At 36.9% G+C, this 21,545-nt stretch overlaps 3 protein-coding genes and 2 pseudogenes across 5 annotated transcripts; 2 read left to right on the top strand and 3 right to left on the bottom strand.

Moving 5' to 3' along the window:
- Positions 1–3,801: 3,801 nt before the first annotated feature.
- LOC108821617 (WUSCHEL-related homeobox 13) lies at positions 3,802–6,828 on the top strand. 3 transcript variants are annotated; one of them, XM_018594619.2, is made up of 4 exons: positions 3,802–4,965; positions 5,572–5,823; positions 6,029–6,511; positions 6,618–6,828. In XM_018594619.2, the coding sequence occupies exons 2-4, from the start codon at positions 5,604–5,606 to the stop codon at positions 6,650–6,652; spliced, it is 738 nt and encodes a 245-aa protein (XP_018450121.1). In that variant the 5' UTR covers positions 3,802–4,965; positions 5,572–5,603; the 3' UTR covers positions 6,653–6,828. The 3 variants fall into 3 exon arrangements, with proteins under 3 accessions (XP_018450121.1, XP_018450120.1, XP_018450119.1); XM_018594618.2 differs by having other exon boundaries at positions 3,802–5,240; XM_018594617.2 differs by having other exon boundaries at positions 3,803–5,139.
- Positions 6,829–6,864: 36 nt separating this feature from the next.
- On the bottom strand, positions 6,865–8,136 carry LOC130498950 (plant-specific TFIIB-related protein PTF2-like; annotated as a pseudogene).
- A 3,363-nt stretch (positions 8,137–11,499) lies between these two features.
- On the top strand, positions 11,500–12,394 carry LOC108821619 (probable E3 ubiquitin-protein ligase ATL45; annotated as a pseudogene).
- Positions 12,395–15,857: 3,463 nt separating this feature from the next.
- Positions 15,858–18,738, bottom strand: LOC108821616 (thioredoxin reductase 1, mitochondrial-like). The gene is made up of 3 exons (XM_056991610.1): positions 18,335–18,738; positions 16,613–17,367; positions 15,858–16,124 (listed from the first exon to the last, which is right to left on the bottom strand). The coding sequence occupies exons 1-3, from the start codon at positions 18,649–18,651 to the stop codon at positions 16,057–16,059; spliced, it is 1,140 nt and encodes a 379-aa protein (XP_056847590.1). The 5' UTR covers positions 18,652–18,738; the 3' UTR covers positions 15,858–16,056.
- Positions 18,739–19,007: 269 nt separating this feature from the next.
- On the bottom strand, positions 19,008–21,289 carry LOC108819555 (ankyrin repeat domain-containing protein 2A). The gene is made up of 9 exons (XM_018592613.2): positions 21,190–21,289; positions 21,046–21,104; positions 20,788–20,951; positions 20,498–20,716; positions 20,250–20,398; positions 19,982–20,147; positions 19,720–19,812; positions 19,344–19,483; positions 19,008–19,238 (listed from the first exon to the last, which is right to left on the bottom strand). The coding sequence occupies exons 2-9, from the start codon at positions 21,080–21,082 to the stop codon at positions 19,139–19,141; spliced, it is 1,068 nt and encodes a 355-aa protein (XP_018448115.1). The 5' UTR covers positions 21,083–21,104; positions 21,190–21,289; the 3' UTR covers positions 19,008–19,138.
- Positions 21,290–21,545: the final 256 nt, after the last annotated feature.

Genomic DNA, 21,545 nt, shown 5'->3' with positions numbered 1-21,545 from the left:
GTTAATCTTCTCCTTAGTCCTTACCATTAATTAGTGTATGAACTTGTGACGTTTAGTATATTCAATTTGAATTGTCTCTTAATACCCCAATGGTGATAGGGGCTCTGTTTTAGCTGAATTCATTTGTACTACTTCATAAAAGTATTTAATCATAGAGTATATATAATTCAAAGTGAAAAGGTCATATCCTGGAGTCAACTTTTCGTTATTATAGATATAATTTTATATATTAAATATATAAAACGAAACACAGTGATGTGAAACAATTCAAAGTGAAAAGGTCATTTCCTATTGATCTCAGAAAGTAGTGAGAGAAAGTAGTGAGAGAAAGTAGATCGAAACTCCGGCGGTCGGCTGGTGCGTGAGCGTCCGTGTCGTCGCCGGAGGTCTTAATCTTCCAGTCAAGTCCGTCAGATCTTGGTCCTCTTTCGTCTCTTTGTTACGACTGCTTTGTTGGAGCTCTGGTCCGGTCCACCCTTTTGTCGGCAACTCGAGGAGTTAACCGATTCAATCGGCGGGTCTTCAACTGGAGTAAAGACGCCATCGTGTGTAAGCTACGGAGTAGGATTTTTTGTGTGGTGTTTTTTCCGGGAGGCAGAAGCTCTAATAGTTCTGTCGCCGCCGGTTCTTGTCACCGGGAGGAGGGAGCTTCTTCAGCTTCTCTGTCGCCGGTTTCTGTTTCCGGGGAGTGAAGGCTTCCACAGTCTTGCGCCGCCGGTTTCTAGGTTAATCTAGGTTACTTATGGATTAGGGTTTGTGGTCAAAGTTTGGCTCGGGTTGGTAGCTGCGCTTGTGTTTAAATGGCTCGCGTGTTTGCGATGATGGATGAGCTCTTGAGTAGATCGAAGACGATCTTCAGAGTGAAGGAAAAGCGGGAAGCTTAGAGAGATGGTTGCGGTGTGGAGGCTCGTTGGTTTCCCGAGCTCCGACGCGACGAGTTGCGGTGGTGTTGCAGCCGACGGCGTTTTGAAGAGGAGGCGGTCAAATCGATGCAGACCGGACACGTGGCGTCCTGAGGGCGAAGATCATAACAAGTGGTTTGGGCCTCTTTGATACGTGGGCCTGCTCGAAGCCGTGCGGTTTCGTTCGGGCCGAAGTGTAGACCCGTTAAGGGAAGAGTTTGTAGGTTCAGGTTTTGGACTCAATGTTTTGGCCCGTATTTTGGTGTAGTATGCATGTTACTTAGTCTGGGCTGTATGGACTTTGGGTATGTATGTGGGTTTGGCCCGTTTTATAATTAATATTAAAATCTTTGAGAGAAAAATAAAATAAAAGGTCATTTCCTTGTGCAAGAAAAATGCTTAAAAGTCAGCCTCTGAGTCACTCACACGGCTTGGACGTAAGTGTGTCTTTGTGGAATTTATTCATATTTTTCCCCACAAACATCAGTAATCATTTTGTTTCTATTACATTTTTTCAAAAGTTGTTTCTTGTTTCTATAACTAGGAGATATCAAACTCTCTAATGACAACATGAAAATACATGAATCTGTTTACCAACGTGGGTGGGTGAATTCATTTTCTTCATTATGTTCACATGGTAACATGTTTTAAAACATGTTCGGAAGATCATAAAGTTTTTAGTTTACAAAAAAAAAAGATCATAAAGTTTTACATAAAAAGCTTCGAATAATTTTATAACTACTTTACATCCGAGAGAATGTCATATTATAATTAATTTACTTCATTTAGAAAAAGTAGATTTCTATTCATGTAAAACTTTCGGAACATTCGTTGTAAAACGAAAAATTTGATCAAAACAGTGAAAAGGACACAGAAATGCAACTTGGCCAAGTAAATAATGACATATTAGGTCAATCGAAAGCGAAATATCAATCTATGTATGTTCGTCCATATACAGAGAACTTCAACAATAACAATATTTTATTTTTTCGGCATTTTAATTCACACTCAAGTGGTATCTCAAGTTGCGAACCTCTTTGTACGGTACACGTTAATTAATAGTCTTTGTTTTGTAGTCAGAGACGTTGTAAATTTTCAAAGCACGAGCTAATTACAAACGGGACCATTCAAGAACAAGAACACACCTATACACACTAATTGCATTAATTAAAATCGCCACGTCACTTTTGAAGGTTTTGGGTCTTGAGACTCTTGACTGCATATTGATTTCGATCAATTAATATTTGATAAAGAAATTTGATCTTTGTAAAAGTCATCATATACCAAAAACAAAATATTCAAATTAAGATGGTTTAGGAGCTGTTTTTGACTTGTGACTAACATTTCTAGATATCAAAAAACTTCAGGAAACTCCTAACTTATAATGTATTTTCATTTTAAAAAAAAAACAACTTACTATAATGTTCTCAGAAGTTCTCCGTCTTTTTAAAAGTTGTCTTGTCTGAATCTTTTGGTTTCTATTATCTGCATCCCCATGGATGGTCTCTTCACTATATTCTTCATCTTTGTCTCCAATTTCTTAGCCAGTGGCGGACCCATCAGTTATATTAACCTGTGTCACAATTTTCTTTTTAAAAAAAGAATTCACAACAAAAGTCCCACATGGAGCTTCAAACTTTTTTTTTGGAGCTTCGAACTTAGGTTCAGGGGTGTCAAACCCTCAGCATATACAAGTTGAACTAATGATACTATACGATTTCAATACAGTGTTTTTATAATTTTACATGTGTCAACTGACACCCCAAATCCATTACTGGATCCACCTCTGTTTTTAGCTAGGTTTGATAACATCATATTTAGGTCTGGCAACAAACTTATATGCTTTGTATTCAAAGCCAAATAAAAAGTTATAACGTTTACATATTTGTATAATAAAATAATAGTATTTCCTCTAATCAATCTTAGGAGGATCGAGAGTGCGAATCCATAGATATGTTTTATAGAGGGGACATTTATAATGGTCCTGGAGTGAATAATGCTTAAGATACACAGTTGTACGACTATGTTATTAGGAGTGAATTCACCAGACACCAATTATTTATATTTTAATTCTAATGGTGAACCCATAATATTATTAATTCCACAAAAATAATATTATTGTTCTGTCTGGTATCATGTCTGCTGGGCAATTGATTACTTGGCGAATTATCAAAAAAATTGGAGAACAATCAAAACGTATTCAAAACTTAGTTTTTATGATTTAATGTAAAATATTCATCTTTAAAATATAATAGCAAAAATTTAGACAAAATTTTATGTAAGATTTATAGATGGACGGAGACTTTTTCCAAAAAAAACATTTGATTCAAAAAAGAACAAGATAATTTTGAATTTTTGAGATAAACAAATATATAAATAGCCCTTATCTCAAATATATATAATTTAAATCCTGAAAACATAATAATAAAAAGACTGCAATTCTTCATCTTTTCCCCATCAAAAATCAAATAATCACCATAAATTGAGAAAGTGTGTTGTAGGCGTTAGCAAAAAGACACAGCGACAACCAAGACACAACAATATCGTACTGTGCAGTTTGTAATACAGTGAAGAGAGGAATATTGATCATATTCCTCTTTTCTTCGGATTCAAATTCATCATCATATAGATTTCTTATCCTTAGAGCTTGGGTAACAAACATTAAGTTAAGATCATTATATAAGCCTTTTACACATCCGATAGGCCAATCTTCCATTGTATTTTCATTACTATGATCAAAGATCACATCATCGTTTCTGTTCTCTGACTTTTTTTTTAAAGTTTCTTATATACCTTTGCATTGAAATGCACATACACTAAGCTATTTAACTGATCTTACTATTTACTAATATATGAATAACCACGTCCTCCCAACTGCATGTAACATTTAATCATAGTTAACATTAAACTAAGATACTGGAAAACAAACATAGAAACCGCTACTTTTCTTCTTTCTCTCTCCTGCATATCTCTCTCTCTCGCGTCCGATCGAATTTTCTGCTTTGCTCCGGCGTCCGACCGCGCGTCCAAGCGCGTGCCGGCGCTGGAGGCGTCTCTCTTCGTCCTCTATCTCCATCTGATCTTTGCTTCGTCCTGGACCCATCTCTCTCTCTGTTTTCTTCGTGGTTGTGTGCTGGAGATCTTGTCGGACTCGTCTTCCGTGCACAAGGAGGTTCAGATCCGGCGTAGTTCTGCTCAGTATTGGAGTCCGAAGGCAGTGGGTGTGTCGGTTCCCATGGCGGAGTCGGCTTTTTAGGGTTTGCATTCGGCCCTTGGCTGTCTGGAGGGTCGGTAGCGCGTGGAGGCGTGTGTGCGGTTTGAGCATCAGATCCGGTCTGCAGTCGTGTGTCTGTTCTTGTCCAGTCTGTAGCTCGAGCGGTGGTGGATTGTGGGTCTTCTCGTCTCTTCTTGGCGTATTGAAGTGTCGAAGCCTTTTCTCTCCTCACCTTGGAAGCTTCAGAGGCTCTGTCTAGCTCGGGGCCGTGCTCAGCTGTCGACGCCGGTGTGTGCTGGTGTTAGCGGTGGTGGCTCGTGGAGTGAGGTGATGATGCGTTTTCGGTAGGAGTCGTCTATGGCTCTCCGATGCATTGTCGCATCCTATCTTCCAATTGTTCCTCTCTTCCCGATTTCAGGTTTCAGAGTCATCGTTGAAGTGTTGTCGGCTTACTTCTCGGTGTTTCCTCAGCTCTAGGTTCATTGGTTTGTTGTTCCGTTGACACCGGTTCAGCTATTAACGGCATATTGATACTTGAGCTTCGGTTCTCGAAGTCGGTGTGTGGCAAGGTTTGCAGTGGTTTCAACTTGTCATCTGTTTCTCACTCTCTCCTTGGTGTCTCCTCACGGCAATGCAGTGCATCCCGATGCTGTGGTTTCTCTTGAATCCTTGGCAGTGCTGTTTGCTATCTTTTATGCAGGTTGGAGCTTTCTTTGGTCCTGAAATGGCTGCCGTCCCGTGCCCGTTTTTCTGCTCCCGTATTAGGCAGTGGAGATCGTGTGGTTTCTCTGTCCTTTGCGGCCTTTTTGTTGTAGCGGAATTTTTCTTCAGGCGATCGGATCTTCTTCGGTAAGCTTCGGTTTGTCTCATATCCGCTATCTTTTTCGTTGTGTGCTTCAGAGATAATCAAGATTGCAAGGCTAGTAAGTTCATCGGTAACTAGCTACACTGGAGGCAACGTGAAGAGACCCCGGCAACCGAAGAAATGAGGCGAATCTCTCCTCTTTACGGTTTTTGTCAAAGGTTGAGAACGGTGATCGATACTCAATGATGTAGGACTCTATTTAGTGGAACGCGCCGGGGATATGGGTAGAGCGAAACTAGATAGAAGATTTCGGACTTGGGTAATTTTGTTTGAGCTAGTCTTGTAATCCAAATTATTATTCCCTTTCTCGGGTTGTTATAAAATTTAAAATTAAAAAAAAAAAAATACTGGAAAACTCTAGTTATGGAAGTAGTCGTTAAACTGTAAATACACATATTACAAACGGTCAATTTCTAATTTAGGAAACTAGATAACCATCTGATTCAAATAGTCTCCTAAAGCTTGATGTTACCGTTTTATTAAAATGTTTTATCGTTTTTGTTCTTGGTACTAAATATAAATTTCATATATAATAATTTTTTTTTCTTTCTTTACCTTTCTCTTCCTCTGTTTCCTTCATTCACACACAGAGAAAGAAAAGACGAAAACTCTGACAAAAGAGATGATGGAGTGGGATAATCAGCAGCAACCCAATAACCACCACTCTTCAAATCTCCAAGGGATGGACGTTAATGGCGGCTCTGGCTCAGGAGGAATGTATATGAAGGTGATGACCGACGAGCAGCTTGAAACTCTGAGGAAACAGATTGCTATCTATGCCACTATTTGTGAACGTCTTGTTCAGATGCACAAAACACTCACTACTCAACAAGATCTTGCAGGTTCTCTTCCATTTTTTTTGCCGTAGTTACGGGTTTAAATCTGAAATTCAAGAACCGGTTTAGCTTAGGTTACTGTAGAATTCAAGAATCGGTTTAGCTTTAGCTTGAAACTTGTACTTAAAAGAGTTACGAAGTTTCAGTTTTTTTATTTAGTTCAACCTTCAACAACTCTGTTTTGATATGTCTCTTTGGTGTTGTGATACAGGAGGGAGAATAGGAGGTCTATATGCAGACACAACTATAGCTCACAAGATGACAGGTAGGCAGAGGTGGACTCCTACGCCATTGCAGCTTCAGAACCTAGAGCGTTTATTCGATCAAGGCATAGGAACACCGAGCAAGCAAAAGATCAAAGACATAACCGATGAGCTTAGCCAACACGGTCAGATTGCTGAACATAACGTATACAACTGGTTCCAGAACCGGCGTGCTCGTTCCAAGAGGAAGCAGCATGGTGGTGTCGGCTCTTCTAGCCACAAAAATGGTGAGGGTGAGGTCGAGACTGAAACTGAGACATTGAATGAGAAGAGAAAGAGACCAGAGAGTCTTGTTGTTCTTCCTGAAGGAAACGACGATATCAATGACATTGGGACAACAGCTACTACTAGTCCTAGGCCTGAAGACCTTTGCTTCCAGAGCCCTGAGATGAGCTCGGATCTTCACTTGCTAGGAGTCTTATCAAACCCAAGTAAGTTATAAATTACCCCTCTTAATTCACATACATCACTGAAATGGTCAAGAAAGCTTGTTTCTGTACACCAATCTGAGAAGTTACTGTGATTTGTGTTTTGTAGGCATTTCAGGCTGTGATCATGTTGAAGACTTCTAATTGTCAGAGATCAAAGAAATGAGTTTAGTAGCCAGCCTTAAGCAGTTTTAGACTTAATTTTATATTTTCTGGGGTTTTAGTGGTATTTTGGTTTTTGTTTTTTTCATGGAATGTTGAATGGTCTCTTAGAGCTTGTGATGCCTTTGATATTCTTAATAATAATAATATTAACAGTATTTCAGAACAAAAAAAAACTGATTTCAGTTTTTAGTTTAGTTGAAAACATGCAAACCTAGCAAAGCTTTGTAATATCCCTTCTCAATTTCTTCATCACTCACATTGTATAAGAGGAGAGTCTCTATAACTAAATCCTCCTGATCAATTTCAGACCGTCTCTTCCTTTTCTTCTTCTTATTCCTATGTTCAACCTCCAAACACAACTCACTTCCACTAATTTTGTCACAAGGATGTTGTATAGCTTCAATCCTTAACTTAGCCGCATGAATCTTTTCTCTACGTCTCTGAACCAAAGCACAACCCTTTATGTAAGAAAGAGGCAAATCATCATCAAGCCCTACATCTTTCTCCAACACTTCCTTGAGTTTTAGTCTTTGGCTCATCTTAGATCTCCCCTTCCACCAATCTTCACTAGAAACCATCTCAAAACCCAATCATCTATCTTGACCATCATCATAACTATACATAGCTTCTTTGCTTAAACAATCTCTAATTATCTCCTTTAAACAAATCCCATCACAACTTCTAACCAATTCATCTCTTCTCTTTCTGATGGACTTTGCTTCCATCAAACCAAACAAAACCAGTGAATGTCTTACAACATTCTTCACAGTAACATCTGTCACCCAAGGCAAACCAACCTCTCCAGCAACCTTCACTAGATTCTCTGACAACTCTTTGTACCGTGTCTTACAAGTAACCAAAGAAACTTTACAATCTCTAGCCAAATCCGCAACAACCAAATGCATTAGTCTCCTCCCAGTAGACAAAAACCACTTCAACGAACTTTCATCAGAAACACCCCCTGCTTCATTACCCTCTCCTTCTTCTTAACATCAACACCACCGAACCTCGACGAATCATTCACAGTCTTCACGAACAAACCCACAAGATCGAACTCTTGTAAATAACTCAAACCCTAAAATACTCCCTAACTGATGCAAATGAACACCAACTTCCTCAACAATCTTCTCCATAGACAAAACACTTTTACCTTCTCTTCTTACAACAAAGTAACAACACGCACTGATCAAAACCAAGAACCACTCACCTTGTCCGAACTCACCGTCGGTGATTTTATTAATCATACATTTAATCTCTTCGTCTTTATAACTTTGATGCAACCTCTGTGTTATGTTCTCGATCAGATTGTTGGCTTTGAAGATTTTGTTCTCTTTGTAAGCAAGAACAGAGCCTGTACCAGTGGTGCCCACTCGAATATATGTACCTTGAGGTCCACGTATGCCGCCGAGCTGTGCCTCGTAGTTGTCCTACTCTTATAATGTCCCACATTTATTGCATCGCATGGTTGAGGTGACGACGGAGAAACAGCGACGGCGATTAGACAAGAACCGGGAGAGATCTGTGTAGAATAATAGATTAGGTTTTATATTTTTACGAGACTAGTCAAACGGCACGGCTTGAGTCAACTTCTTCCATGCCCCAATTCCTCTATAGACAATCTCCTATGGGTCTCTCAAATCTCTTATCAGTCCCATCAAGACTTCTAATATCAGTCCCATCAAGACTTCTCTCACTCTCGGATGATGATGATGCTTCTTCACCTATACTGCCCACCATTGAAACTCTTCTCTCTGATATTTTAGCAACCGCTCTTTTTAGCTCTTCTCTTTGACTTCTTCTCATCAGATTCACTGTGGATCCACCACCGTTTCCCTCAGGCTTTTCTAATAGTGAAGTTAGTCTGGATCTTTAGCAGGGTGAATGGTGGAGCAGAGAAGAATGCTTTCAGGTTTTAAGTCAGCGTGGATCAACAGTTGAAATTTTCTTCATATAGATTCAACAATCTAAACTTTCCTCCATGAGAACACAACCTGGTCCGTTAGCTAAAGGAACGAGCTTTATATTGCTAACGACCCGAATTCTAATACCGCACCTTTCTCAAGTTCTTCAATACTATCAAAGTAAGCTTTAGAGCTTTAGAGCTCATTGGAACAAGCAAACTGAATGTTGGTTTCCACTTTCATCTACAAATCCAATCTCTACTTTACCCAGTCTCTACTTTACTCCTAGTGATGACTGCAAAGCTTTGATCTTTGGAGCTCAATGAAACAGTAGCAAGAAGATGGTGTACGCTTTTAAATTTGGGCCTTTACTTGGGCTCACTAATGATGGACTCTAAAGAAAACTCATATTTCAATCTATTCTGTAATAACGGCATCGATCGTTATGTGACGCCATGTAACATTAACGTTTTACCACCAAAAAGTCAACACAAGCTTGCGTTACGAAACATGGCACATATAGTACACGTAACAAGCATGACGCCATGACTTTGACTTGTTTATTGCTTTCCATGTTCAACTCTTTGAAGTCTCAAACTGCTTTTCATGGGCTTTTAGGTTTTGTCAACCTTTGGTACTTCCACAGAGTCCAAAAGGACCAACCATACCATTCCTCTTATCACTTTTGTATATATGATATATGCATTGAGTTATATACATCGCTTGGTTTAGCTGGAATTGCATGGAGTCATGGACTCTGTGTCATTTTATATGTTAGATTATCAACCTACTCGTTGTATTGGTCCTTGTCCATATACAAAAGGATACATGTACTTCAAACAAAACACAAAATGCTAATGTGAAATTTAAACAAAAAAATGATACTATGATTAAAGGACAACATCTTTAGCATATTTACTTGTGGGAAAATAAACAACACATAATGATAAACCTCTTCTAAGTAGGAGTTATCCGAAACTATATATGGATAATTCATGGATGCTCTTATCTTCAAAATAATTGATGCTCTTTTCCCATTATCTGTTGTTTTCCCTTTTTCATCTTATAGTTAATGCTTCCAGCCTCCTCTCCATTATTGTTTGTCTTCTTTTTGTTCCGGTGTGTGAATGTATGGTTATTTTAATCATTGGTTTACTAACTCGGTTTGCTTTTTTCAGTTTTAAAAGTTCAATAAAAGACGTAAAGACTCACATCAAGGGTTATTCCATTGCAAGTGTACAATTCATTTGAAACTTGTTATTAGTCTCGTAAGTTCCAATCAATCTTGGTCAAACACGTATTTACATCTTTTGTATTCTTCTCGATGCCAAAGAAAAGAAGGGATTGAAAATAGAGAATAGGTGAAATAAAGTGTCTAGTCGAAGTAGGTTTAGGTAAGAAAGTAACTTATACCTTTTCATGATGAGTTCGTCAAACTAAACCTATAAAGAGTGCCCATACCTACCCATCTTTTCTCTGTTTGGTCTCTTAATAGTATACGGCAATTTGATTCTTATTTATAATTATAGGGATGATTGGTACATGGTTAGAATATTTCCACATCTATTAATATCTAAAATGAATTTATATGATAGTAATTGTTAATTTGAACTGCCGTATTTATGTTGACACATGTTCCAAACTTTCTAAGATCTCATGCTACTTTTTTTATCTCTTTTTTTTTTTCACTGAATTGTATTATTAAACCTTCAAGGCAAAAAGTTCTAAACAATGAGAACCAGGAAAACAATATAGAAAAAGGATACACTAGTAGGGATCCAAAATAAACTAACACATCTATTTTGCGTATGAATGACTAAAGATTTTTCATATAAAAGCTTCATATTTGCTTCTGGAATAGACGAATTTCAAAGGAGATAACCTTCATATTAATCCAAAAGCACCACGCTTCAGAGTGAGTTAAAAACGATTGTCATTCTCTTTTTATTACTCCAGTAGGAGCCACCGAGATAAGACAACTCTCTATTTTGCTCTATTATCAGAGTCAAAGAGATTACCGTTCCATAGAACTTCATGCTGCTTTTCGAAGTAACCATAGTTTGCAGCAAGAATTCCATCACCATCGAATGAAGAACCATCAACGATTGAGGCCGGTAAGACCCGTTGCCACCATCCGCAGTAGATCTGTCAATTAACTTTTCTAAATAATTCAACTGAACCGAAAGTTTTGTCTTTCCAAACCAATTGGAAGAAGCATACAAAAGAACAATAAAAAATTTTGCCAAATTCAAAATAAATTGGCAATAAAACAACGACTAGAAACAAAACAGATCCAAAAAGAGATGCAAAACGAATTAAACAAGCCGATGTCGGAGCTGAATAAGCCTCCGATCATCGGCTTGAAACTATGAAAAAACTTTTTTTATCTCATGCTGCTTACAATGGATGTTTTAGATATTTTGGTCACAGTGTAATTTTTCATTAGAAAATTTTATAATTATTTATCATTTTTCAAAAAGTTTACTTTCTGATAACCATGAATTAGTTCTTTTATAATGATTCTGGCATTTTCTGTTTTTTTATCCAACAATACTGTCAATAAAAACCTCCAGATGTTTGATCAAAAAAAAAAACCTCCCGATGAAAAAACACATCTAAATATTCAAAGTTAAAAAAATATACTACAATGAACTTAACAAATTAAGAAGATTTTAAAACATCAAAGCTAGATAAATCAATATTTTACTCTTAGTAAAGATGCAAATATGTTCAGCTTTATGGATACTCCAGTCTCCTTTTTAAAATTCTTTTGTAGAAGTTTTGTAAAACTACTTTTTTTCTTTTCTTTTCTTTTCATACTAACTTTTCTGCCGATATGACATGAATTTAATAAATATTTATTTATACTATTTAATTACCTGCAATTAGACATATATGTATATAAGTATAGATGTGTATGTGTGTGTCTCTATTATTACTAATTGGATCAGATTCTTCTTCCTCTCTAAACAACAAAGATATTATTTCTTCCTCTTTCTCTTCACCACTCACGTTTTATCTCTCTCTTCAAACACTCAAGTTTTGAAACAACATGACACGCTCCTCTAGATTCCTTGGAACTGCGACGACGTCGCCGCCGCCACCGCCACCGCCGGAAGATGTTCTAGCCGCGGAAACCGACATGGTTGTGATCCTCTCAGCTCTTCTCTGCGCTCTCATATGCGTAGCCGGCTTAGGTGTAGCAGCTCGATGCGCCTGGATCCGCCGTCTCGCCGGCGTTGATTCCTCCGCCGTAGGAGAAACTCCGCCGCCGAACAAAGGTCTCAAGAAATAAGTCAACCTTCATGACCGCGGCAGACTCGCCGAGCTCCTCCTCTGGAGAGGGAGAATCATCCACCGAGTGCGCCATATGCTTGACGGAGTTTTCAGACGGAGAAGAGATCAGGATCTTGCCGCTCTGTAGCCACGCCTTCCACGTAGCGTGCATAGACAAATGGTTGACTTCTCGGTCCTCGTGCCCTTCTTGTCGTAGAATTTTGGTTCCGGTGAAGTGTGATCGGTGTGGACACCGCGCTTCCACGGCGGAGACTCAGGTCAAAGATCAGCCTCCTCCTCATCAACATCCTTCACAGTTCAGTTCCACCATTATTCCTGCTTTTCTTCCGTAAATTTTTTTTTTTTTGCTTTCTTTATTTTATAATTTGTGAAAAATAATCGGTCAATAATTAAAGAGAAGTAAAGTATTAATTAACTAGAGAGGTCTTTTAGTTACTTCGATTTTTATCCTCTGTAAGACTGTAACGATGTTCTGAATCTGAACCAGTTAGATTCATATTTACAAGTACGACATGTTAATTTCTTTCCCAGAAACTCACAATTTGCATAAAATTAATTTTAAAGAAATGATTTAATTGATTTGGACAACACGAGCACTGACAAAAGAGTTGGTCGTGTGAATCCGTGTGAGCACAGAGCCCAAAAAAAGAATAAAGACTCAAAAAGATATTTGGAACTGAAAAGTAAGTATGTACTATTCCCTTAATTTCCGTGTAATGTTTGGCAAAGTATCTAGCAAGTGATTGGTCGTTTATCTTTTTCCGACAGATGACTAACTACAAATTAATCTTTGTTAGTAAAGTGATTCAATCTTTATGAAAAAGTAACTGCACAAGTAATAAATTACTACTTTCCTATGTTTCAAATTGTAGTTTTTTTCCTTGAAATGTTCAAATTGTAGTTAGTTTTATTTAAAACACTAATATCTACAAAAATTGGTTGCTTGCTAAAAATATTATTTAATATATAACTTCCACTAATTATAAAAAAATCTACATAATTTAATTAGTCACTCAATATTCAATACATATAAAATATAAATGTTACATTAAAATATTAAAACTATTTATATTGTGAAACTTTTTTGTGTGCTAAAACTACTTATATTATGAAAGAGAGGAGTTAGCAATTATTTTGTTTGATGGTTAGCCAAAGTTAAGTCCAATTATTTTAGCGAAAAAAAGTTAAGTCCAATTTAGTGTAAGTAAATTTAGTGTGTAGACAGTACTGATTGTAATAGTTAAATAGTTACAAAGAATAAACTAAAATAAATAAATGTGTGAGTAAATTTAAAAATCTTCCTTATTTTAGTTATGAGTCAAAGAAAGATGTATGGTCTCATCTCCTTTCCCTGTAATTGTAAATAAGGATGACACTCTCTCAGTCAATTCGAATGAGCAGAGAAATTTAAAAGTTTTTTTTTTGCTAAATTTACAAGTCGGTTTTTTCTTTTGCTAAAATAAAAGTTGGTTTTCTTTCAGTGACCATATTATATATACAAAGTTACAGACTTACGGTATTTGATTCTATAACGTGAAGGAAGTATAGAACAATTATACAAATTGATCACATAACATGTCACAAATGTATTTATTCCCTCTGTTTCTAGATAGATGATGTTTAAGGAAGATTTTGATGTTTCAAATAGATGATGTTTTCATATTTCAATATAACTTTTAGTTTTATCAAAAATTGTGTAACCAATAATATTTTATAATATGATTTGTAATTACTCAAATAATTTTAAATTATATTTTAATCATATTTTTAGATAAAAGACAATTTTTTTATTTGTTATGCAATACTCTAAAACTTCAAGTATTTTGGAATGGAGAGAATATTATTTATTTTCAAAGTTGAAATAAACTTCCATCATACAATCCCACAGAATTGTGCGTACCGGACAATATTTTCTCAAAATATCTCAAAATATCAACATAAAAACACAAATTAGGAAGTTGACAAAACAAACTTAAACGAGTTGAAATTAATGTGTTAGGTTCTTTCACGCTTATAGAAGCTTTTCTATTTGTGGATTGACGTACTTATTATTGACGAGTTTATAGAAATTTTTGGTCATTTTGTGATCGCAAGATTGCGAGTTGATGAGGATAAATTAATGCACAAAGCATTTGTTGATTTAACAAAATATCTGAAAATATCTGCTAACTACTCCCTGTGGAACAAACATAAAGTTGACGGCACACACATGACACAACATCCCATTCACCATCATGCATAGCTACTGCAACGTCAATTCTAATTTGACATATCATTGGTTGAGTTTCCAAAAATTTTAAACTACTCTTAGTTAAATAATTATATATATATAGACATTAAAATGTAATTTGAGAATTACATGACATGGTAAAAACTACCATTGAGATTGCTTCTATAGATACAGATAGTTATATTCACACTTTTTTTTAAATGGTTACTTGTGTGGGAATCTAACTAATTTCACACGTTGATATCGACAAGTTAAAACACACACATTAATTTGTAATCGTGGATTATAGGTTCCACATACCTTCATCCATTTTTATTATTTGTATCTTGGGTTTAACCCAGTTGCAGACGATCAAATGCAGCCAGACTAACATCATTTGTATATATATATGCTGGAATAAAACTAAAGTGATAAAGGTGGAGATGAAAGAGGAATATTTGAAACGAAACGATAAACGTACCACCCAACTCATGACACTAGAAACGCATGACAAGCCCCAATATTATCCAACCTTTCAGTTTCACTTAATGGAATCTTGTGCCTTATCTTTTTCTCTTTCCTTTTCTCCAAAATGAAAATTATAAAACACTTTTTTAATCATTTAACTTTGCTTTTTAATGTTCTTTGTCTTCTACAAATAACTCAATGTTATCCAACTTTTTATGTATTTTCTTGTCTATGACAGAACGTAATTTCTTTGATAAATATTCTCAAAGAAGTATTTATAGTACGTAAAGTACTATAAAATATTTCCAACTTTTATTTTTCACTTTCTTTGATAGTCATTTGGTTTTTACTTATTAGCGTATAATATGTATAGTGGTAAGTGGAGGTTTGCTTTCGCGAATATTTTCTTCTTAGATGGAGATGAATTCACGAATATATACATCCAATCAACTAAAAATCTCTGTAGAATAAAGTAAAATTTAGATAGAGAGGATGGTCCGAGGTTTAAAGTACATTAGAAAATAAGTGTATTTATATTTTTAACATATATAGATACTTTCCTCCTAACTATCTTTTGTCATAGTCAATAACGTGATACATAGTCTAAAGATTCGCCTTCATCCCTCAAATGACTTAGTTTTCGCTAACCTTTTTCCTACTTATTTTCAGTGTTCACATTATACATATCCCTTTTAACTATTCTATCTTAACTTTTTACCGGCCTCATCATGGCAAATCTCTTGTAGTGTATTGGAGAATACACACGAGTTGCACTAAAGAAAGCACATTAAATTTAGATCTTTTAAGCTGAACAAATTACTCTAACCACTACTGCTTTTACTGAGAGATTAGAGACTCACGTTTGGCATGTTGCTGGAAGCTTGCTGCTTGCATCCTAAATAAAAGGTTTCAGAGACTTGTTTTACTGTCACTACTGTCACGAGTGGAGTTCATTTGATTTCAGAGACTTGTGAACAATTACATCTAATACATTCAAGTGTATCAGGAAGTCTTATCCATTTAAAGTTTAAACACAAGTTTTTGACTCAGCAACTAAGGGATATGGTGCCTTGAATGAAAAATGCAGTCCACGTTAATTGGATAGTAACTGTTTTAATTTAATTTCTTCTACGGACTCAATCAATAAATCAAAGACAAAACAAATTATATTAATCATTGCAGGTTAAACACTATAGAAGACTAAACATCATATTAAATTATTAAAAACTAGCAGAAGTTTATATGCTCGAATGTGCTATAGTTTTGCAAATTTTATATGCTTCATATTTTTCTGCTAGTTAGTTAAGCGTTGCGGTTAAAATATGCGTACATTAACCATTTCTACAAACACATTTTTGTGTTAGTATTTTAATTTGCATTAGTAAGTAGTTTTGGACAAATCATGTCTAGGTCTTGCATGGCTCAAATCATATTACTGGATATATTTGCATTAGCAACAGTTAGCTATATTATTCACCAACGCTTGATCTGATCATTTTGTCAATCTATCACTCTATACCTTGCTGAGATCCAATCTCTTGTAAGTAATGCTCCGCATCCAAAGCTGCCATGCATCCTACACAATCAATCAAACGAGTTGTGATGACAATTAGTGTTTTATACACATAACTAAACCGAGTGAGAATGTAACAAATAATGTTCTCTACTAACTGCTAATCCAAGCAAAACAACACACTCCAAACACAAAACCTTAGCTTGCATCAAATTTCAAAGAACATGATGTCGAGTTCATGAAAACAAATTTGTTCCTCGCAATGGAAGCCACAAGGTTGCAGAGTAGCTTAAAATTAAACACACATTTAACACAAATTCAAATAGCTTAACATTTAAAGTAACTAACAATAACCTTTTCTTTAGATTACCAAGAGGGTGGGTCTAAACGCAGGCCTATAATTTTAATGACACAAAAATAAATCATATAATATTAGTTTCTCTCAAACGCCAATCGATCATGTCTACGAGCTAATGCCACTTGTTACAACAATTTCGTTTAGAAACACAACTCTTATCATTACAAAGATATGGAAGAATTAGAGAACTAACCAGTTCCCGCAGCTGTTACCGCCTGCCTGTACTTCTTGTCCTGGACATCCCCGGCGGCAAAAACTCCGGCAACACTAGTCTGTGTAGAACCGGGCTTCGTCACCACATAGCCATCTGAATCAAGCTTAACCGCACCATCAAGAAACTTCGTTGCTGGCTCATGACCAATCGCAAAGAACAATCCAGAAACTTTCAAATCCAAAACCTCTCCACTGACCACATTCTTCACCGTCAACCCTCCAAGAACGCCTCTCTCCACGTCACCGTAAGCCTCCACAACCGTCGAGTTCCATATCACGTCGATCTTAGGATTAGCCAGAGCTCTCTGCTGCATAATCTTAGAGGCTCTAAAAGCGTCTCTCCTATGGATTATATACACGTTGGAGCCATACTTGGTGAGGAAGTTGGCCTCTTCCATCGCCGAGTCGCCTCCCCCGATAACCGCCAGAGGTTTGTCACGGAATATAGGAGCAGCTCCGTCGCAGACAGCACACGCCGAAATTCCACGGTTCCAGAAACCTCCTGAGCCTTCACCAGAGCCAGGGAAACTAAGCCGCTTGGCCACAGCTCCCGTAGCGAGAATCACGGCGTCGGCAAGAACGGCTCTGGAGTCTGTGAACAGCTTAAACGGCTTCGACATGAAGTCGACTTTAGTCACCGTCTCCGTGAAGAAAGTCGTGCCGAATCTCTCCGACTGCTTCCTGAACTTTTCCGTGAGCTCTGCTCCGAGAATACCTTCATAAGATTTTGAACATCTATTTTTTTTTACATTTATAATAAAAAGATATGAATTATGTTTACATATAAGTATATAACACTAATTAAAAAATATATATGATTTTTTTTGAAAACATATGTATTTTTATTTTGTAAAAGGACATGTATTTTTATGTAAGAAATTAATTAAAAGATCCAAAAATATTTTATTAAAACATTTTTTTATAATTAACTTAATTCTATTAAAAGTTATTTTTAATATTTTTAAAAATATCTATTACACTTTTAATAAATAGTTATGTTTTTAGGAATTCAATTTTTTTTTCAAGACCCACAAATTTTTTTTTTTTTTTTGACCCACAAAATTATTGAACCGGCCTTGAGCTCAACGCCGAGAATACCTTCTGGATGTGAGATATCAAACTAAGTCCCACATTGGAGAATTAGACAAGGAGTGTCTAATATATAAAGAGAAGTCCAACTCTAATTAGTACGAGGCCTTTTGGAACGGAAACCAAAAGTAAATCCATGCGGGCTTGCCTATTAGGCCCAAAATGGACAATATCGTACTAATCGGATAAATAGAGTTGGATATGGGTTCACACAATTCCAACAATTGGTATCAGAGCGGTTGACGAGAAATATGCATGAAGACCTAAATACCCTTCGAGTGGTGAACGGGTATATCCTATGAGTTAGGAATGATGAGAGGTGTGTGTGGCATAGATCAAGTCAAGACGATCCTGAAAATCAGTTGCGGGACGGGAGATGAATGTGATTCTTAGTTTGAAGGGGAGAATGTGAGATATCAAACTAAGTCCCACATTGGAGAATTAGACAAGGAGTGTCTAATATATAAAGAGAAGTCCAACTCTAATTAGTACGAGGCCTTTTGGAACGGAAACCAAAAGTAAATCCATGCGGGCTTGCCTATTAGGCCCAAAATGGACAATATCGTACTAATCGGATAAATAGAGTTGGATATGGGTTCACACAATTCCCAACACTGGAAAGCCAGGGAAGTTCTCAACGTCGGTGGTGGTTGTTAGTTGACCGCCGGGAGCTATGTCGTTAGCCATCCATCCTTCAAATAGAAGAGGCTTAAGTTCAGCTCTAGCTGCGTAGATAGCCGCCGTGTGAGCCGCCGGGCCACTGCCGACGATGCAGAGTCTTGTTGTGTGAGTTTCAAGTCTACTCATGACGGGGGAGGAGAGAGACGGTGGACGTTGCGGCTGAGAGAGAGTTGATCCAAGACGTGTAATGGTTCTTGCTCTGCTTAACAAAGACTTTATTAAAAACCGCGAACGATGCATGCAGTTCATTGCGAACGTATACGTATCAAAAGAACAAGAGACAAAAGACTTTGTATTTATTTAATTTAAAAATATAGTATTTGACAATTAAATTAACAAGATTTTGATTTGAAGCTTGTGTATAAATATGAAAAGCTTCCGACATAGTGAATCTCAGACAACAGTACACAAAAGAATAGGATCACTTTGGTATGAAGTAGTTTGGTCTTAATAAAGCAAAATGATTCTTGAAATTTTTACAAGAATTAAAAAATATGTTTGGTTAGAAGTTAAAACATGGATTGCTCTTTCATTCTTTATTGACTTTTCATGAAATAAAGAAAAACAACAGAAGAGACGAGTTAAGAAGGAGAGAGAGTAGTAACTAGTGAAACACAAGTAAACTTTTTTTTAGAAAAAAACAAAGAAGTATACAGAGAGGTCTGTGAAATTGGTTCAAGAGACGCAACACAAGACAGATCCCTCAAAGACAAATATGAAAGAAAGCCTTCCACGCTCAAAGGAAAGCATCCTTCTCGAGCAGCTTCACCACATCGAGCTGGTTGTTCAGCTTCGCCACATCAATGGGTGTCTTCTCGTCTAGGTTTTGTAAAGTCCTGTACCACATACATACACAGAAAGCATCATATAACTAAAATTAGTCGTGAAAAGTGGTTAATGGAGTCGTTTCTCTACAAGTGTTGTGTTGTTGTACGACTTACACTGCAGCACCATTCTCAAGAAGAAGGGTTACACACTCTTTCCTCCCGTAACCAGCAGCGTAATGCAGAGGCGTGTTCTTGTTTTTGTCAACAGCGTTAACACTTGCTCCAGCATCGATAAGAACTTGAGCACATTTCAACTGTGGAAACAGACCATTAGTTAATTATATTTCTATCTCACTGTTCGTTGACTAAATATTAATCATGCTACAAGTAATTATGTCATGAAAACTCGTACGTGTAGTAGGCTTGTTACTTGTCTACCAAGTGAATGATGAAAAAGATACTTAACTTCAGCAACAAATAAAAAAAGAAAAGAGAACAAAAACTCAATAGAATATTAAATTGGCCTAGATTGATAAAGAGAGTTGCATACCTCGCCGTATCCACAAGCAAAATGCAATGCTGTCCTTCCCTCAGAATCTTCTTCATCTTTGTTACCACCAGATGCCAAAGCATTTTTCAAACCCTAGTTCAATCAACAAACATATCAAATCCAATAAAAGAGTTCACAACAAAACAAGTGAGAAAATGGAACTTTTTTTGCCTGTACCACCTAGTCCCTAAGCAACGCACAGATGATAAAATCATAAATGGTCTCTAAGCATAGTTCCACAAAGTAGGAAGCAGTCTCTAACCTCAACATCACCAAGACTGGCAGTTTGATGAACAATAGACTCTTCTTCTTCGCCTTCTTCTGCTACCTCGGCAGGTTCAGCTGAAGCAGCCTGGTCTGGCAAGCCAGCAATAGGCATACCCATTGCTTCACCCAGCTTTTTCAGTACATCTTTATCATTCCAGTACCTAACAATACCAGATAAAAATAACTCCTTCCCTCCATAATCAAAAACAAGTTCTACAAAAAAAAAACATTTACAAAAATAAAAACTAGATTGAATCACTGACTTCATCATGGCAGAAGGACCACCAGCATCAATCTCATCAAGTATAGGTTTCAACTCAGGATCTTGTTTCATCCGCGCCATACGCTCAGTAAAATGCTCTGCTGTTTCAGGGTTTGAGAAGGCCTCCAAGAAAGGAGACATTTGTGGATCCTGAAGGCAAAAAAAAAACACACAGAAAGAAGATTCATTCCAATAAACAAAGTACCAGAAATAAATCAAAATATATTGCACCCTAATACTCTGTTTCACCTGCACTAAGGCTTGACCAAGACGCTCAGCCATAGTCTGAAACTCAGGGTTATGCATAACCTGCTGCATCGTATTGATATAATGTTCCGGATCAATGTTAGGGAATCCACCTCCTCCACCTTGAGCTGCGTTTGGAATAGATCCCTGAAGCTGCTCAGCTAACTGGTTAAAGGCAGGATCTTTAGCAATCTGCTCAGCCAATTCTCTGATGCTTGGGTCCTGGAAACAAAAACCCATCAGCAGAAAGCTCCAAAGAAGATAACTTTAGTACAAGGAAGGTGCACACTTACGTTGAGGATACCAGCCATATTAGAGAAATCAAAAGCATTTAAATTCATAGCAGGGTTAGCTGATGAAGGTGAACTCCCAGAGGCTGCTGGTTCCGGTTTAGGACTCTTCTTCTCTGATTCCGGTTTAGGACTCTGGTTCTCCTCCGTCGTTTCCGGCTTATCATCTACAGTGAATCCAGATACAATTCTCCAAACTCAGAAACGATTCCGTTATTAACATTAAACAGCACCAGATCAGATTGTGAAAGCAAATGTTACCTGAAGGAGACAGATTCTTGTCTGGATTGGAAGCCATTAGATAAAGTAAAACTTAAACCCTAGAGAGAGAAAGAAAAACAGACGATAGAGTAAGAAACAAGCATGCAATAATTGTCGAAGACGATGAAGAGACAGAGGCGAGACCAATCAAAGAGATATGATGATGAGTAACCCGAGAAGACAACGTTGTGGTGGTGGCAAGACCAAAACAACAGATAAAATCACTTTTATTTTTATATTATCGATGAAATTATTACATCATCTGTAATGGATTGGATTGGAAAGAAGACGAGACACAACACTCAGAGACCTTTTTTATTAGTGTAGGCCCAAATGTCTACGCTATTTAGGCCCAGCCTTCTTATAGAGTGGACAAAGAAAAACTAGCCAAACCGATTTAACCGGACCCAAACTGATTTAAATAAACCAATATATATGTCCCAACAATTTGGTTAAAAAAAATTTCATTCCAAATTTAAACCGAAATGTCCACCCCTTTC

The sequence above is a fragment of the Raphanus sativus genome, chromosome 8 (assembly GCF_000801105.2).
Source record: "Raphanus sativus cultivar WK10039 chromosome 8, ASM80110v3, whole genome shotgun sequence".
Lineage (NCBI taxonomy): Eukaryota > Viridiplantae > Streptophyta > Magnoliopsida > Brassicales > Brassicaceae > Raphanus > Raphanus sativus.
The sequence above is the reverse complement of the archived record's forward strand: the minus strand, read 5'-3'. Positions and strand labels throughout refer to the sequence as shown.

Bases quoted from the DNA above. Each gene is read 5' to 3' on its own strand.
- LOC108821617 (XM_018594619.2), top strand. From the start codon at position 5,604: ATGATGGAGTGGGATAATCAGCAGCAACCCAATAACCACCACTCTTCA. The intron at 5,824-6,028 runs GTTCTCTTCCAT...GTTGTGATACAG, and splicing joins TACTCAACAAGATCTTGCAG to GAGGGAGAATAGGAGGTCTA. The intron at 6,512-6,617 runs GTAAGTTATAAA...TGTGTTTTGTAG, and splicing joins AGGAGTCTTATCAAACCCAA to GCATTTCAGGCTGTGATCAT.
- LOC108819555 (XM_018592613.2), bottom strand. From the start codon at position 21,082: ATGGCTTCCAATCCAGACAAGAATCTGTCTCCTTCAG. The intron at 20,717-20,787 runs GTAAGTGTGCAC...TTTTGTTTCCAG, and splicing joins ATATGGCTGGTATCCTCAAC to GACCCAAGCATCAGAGAATT. The intron at 20,148-20,249 runs GTCAGTGATTCA...TGGTATTGTTAG, and splicing joins GGTCCTTCTGCCATGATGAA to GTACTGGAATGATAAAGATG.
- LOC108821616 (XM_056991610.1), bottom strand. From the start codon at position 18,651: ATGAACTGCATGCATCGTTCGCGGTTTTTAATAAAGTCTTTGTTAAGC. The intron at 17,368-18,334 runs GTTGGGAATTGT...AAAAAAAAATAG, and splicing joins AACTTCCCTGGCTTTCCAGT to ATGTTCAAAATCTTATGAAG. The intron at 16,125-16,612 runs GTTAGTTCTCTA...TTGATTGTGTAG, and splicing joins GGTAACAGCTGCGGGAACTG to GATGCATGGCAGCTTTGGAT.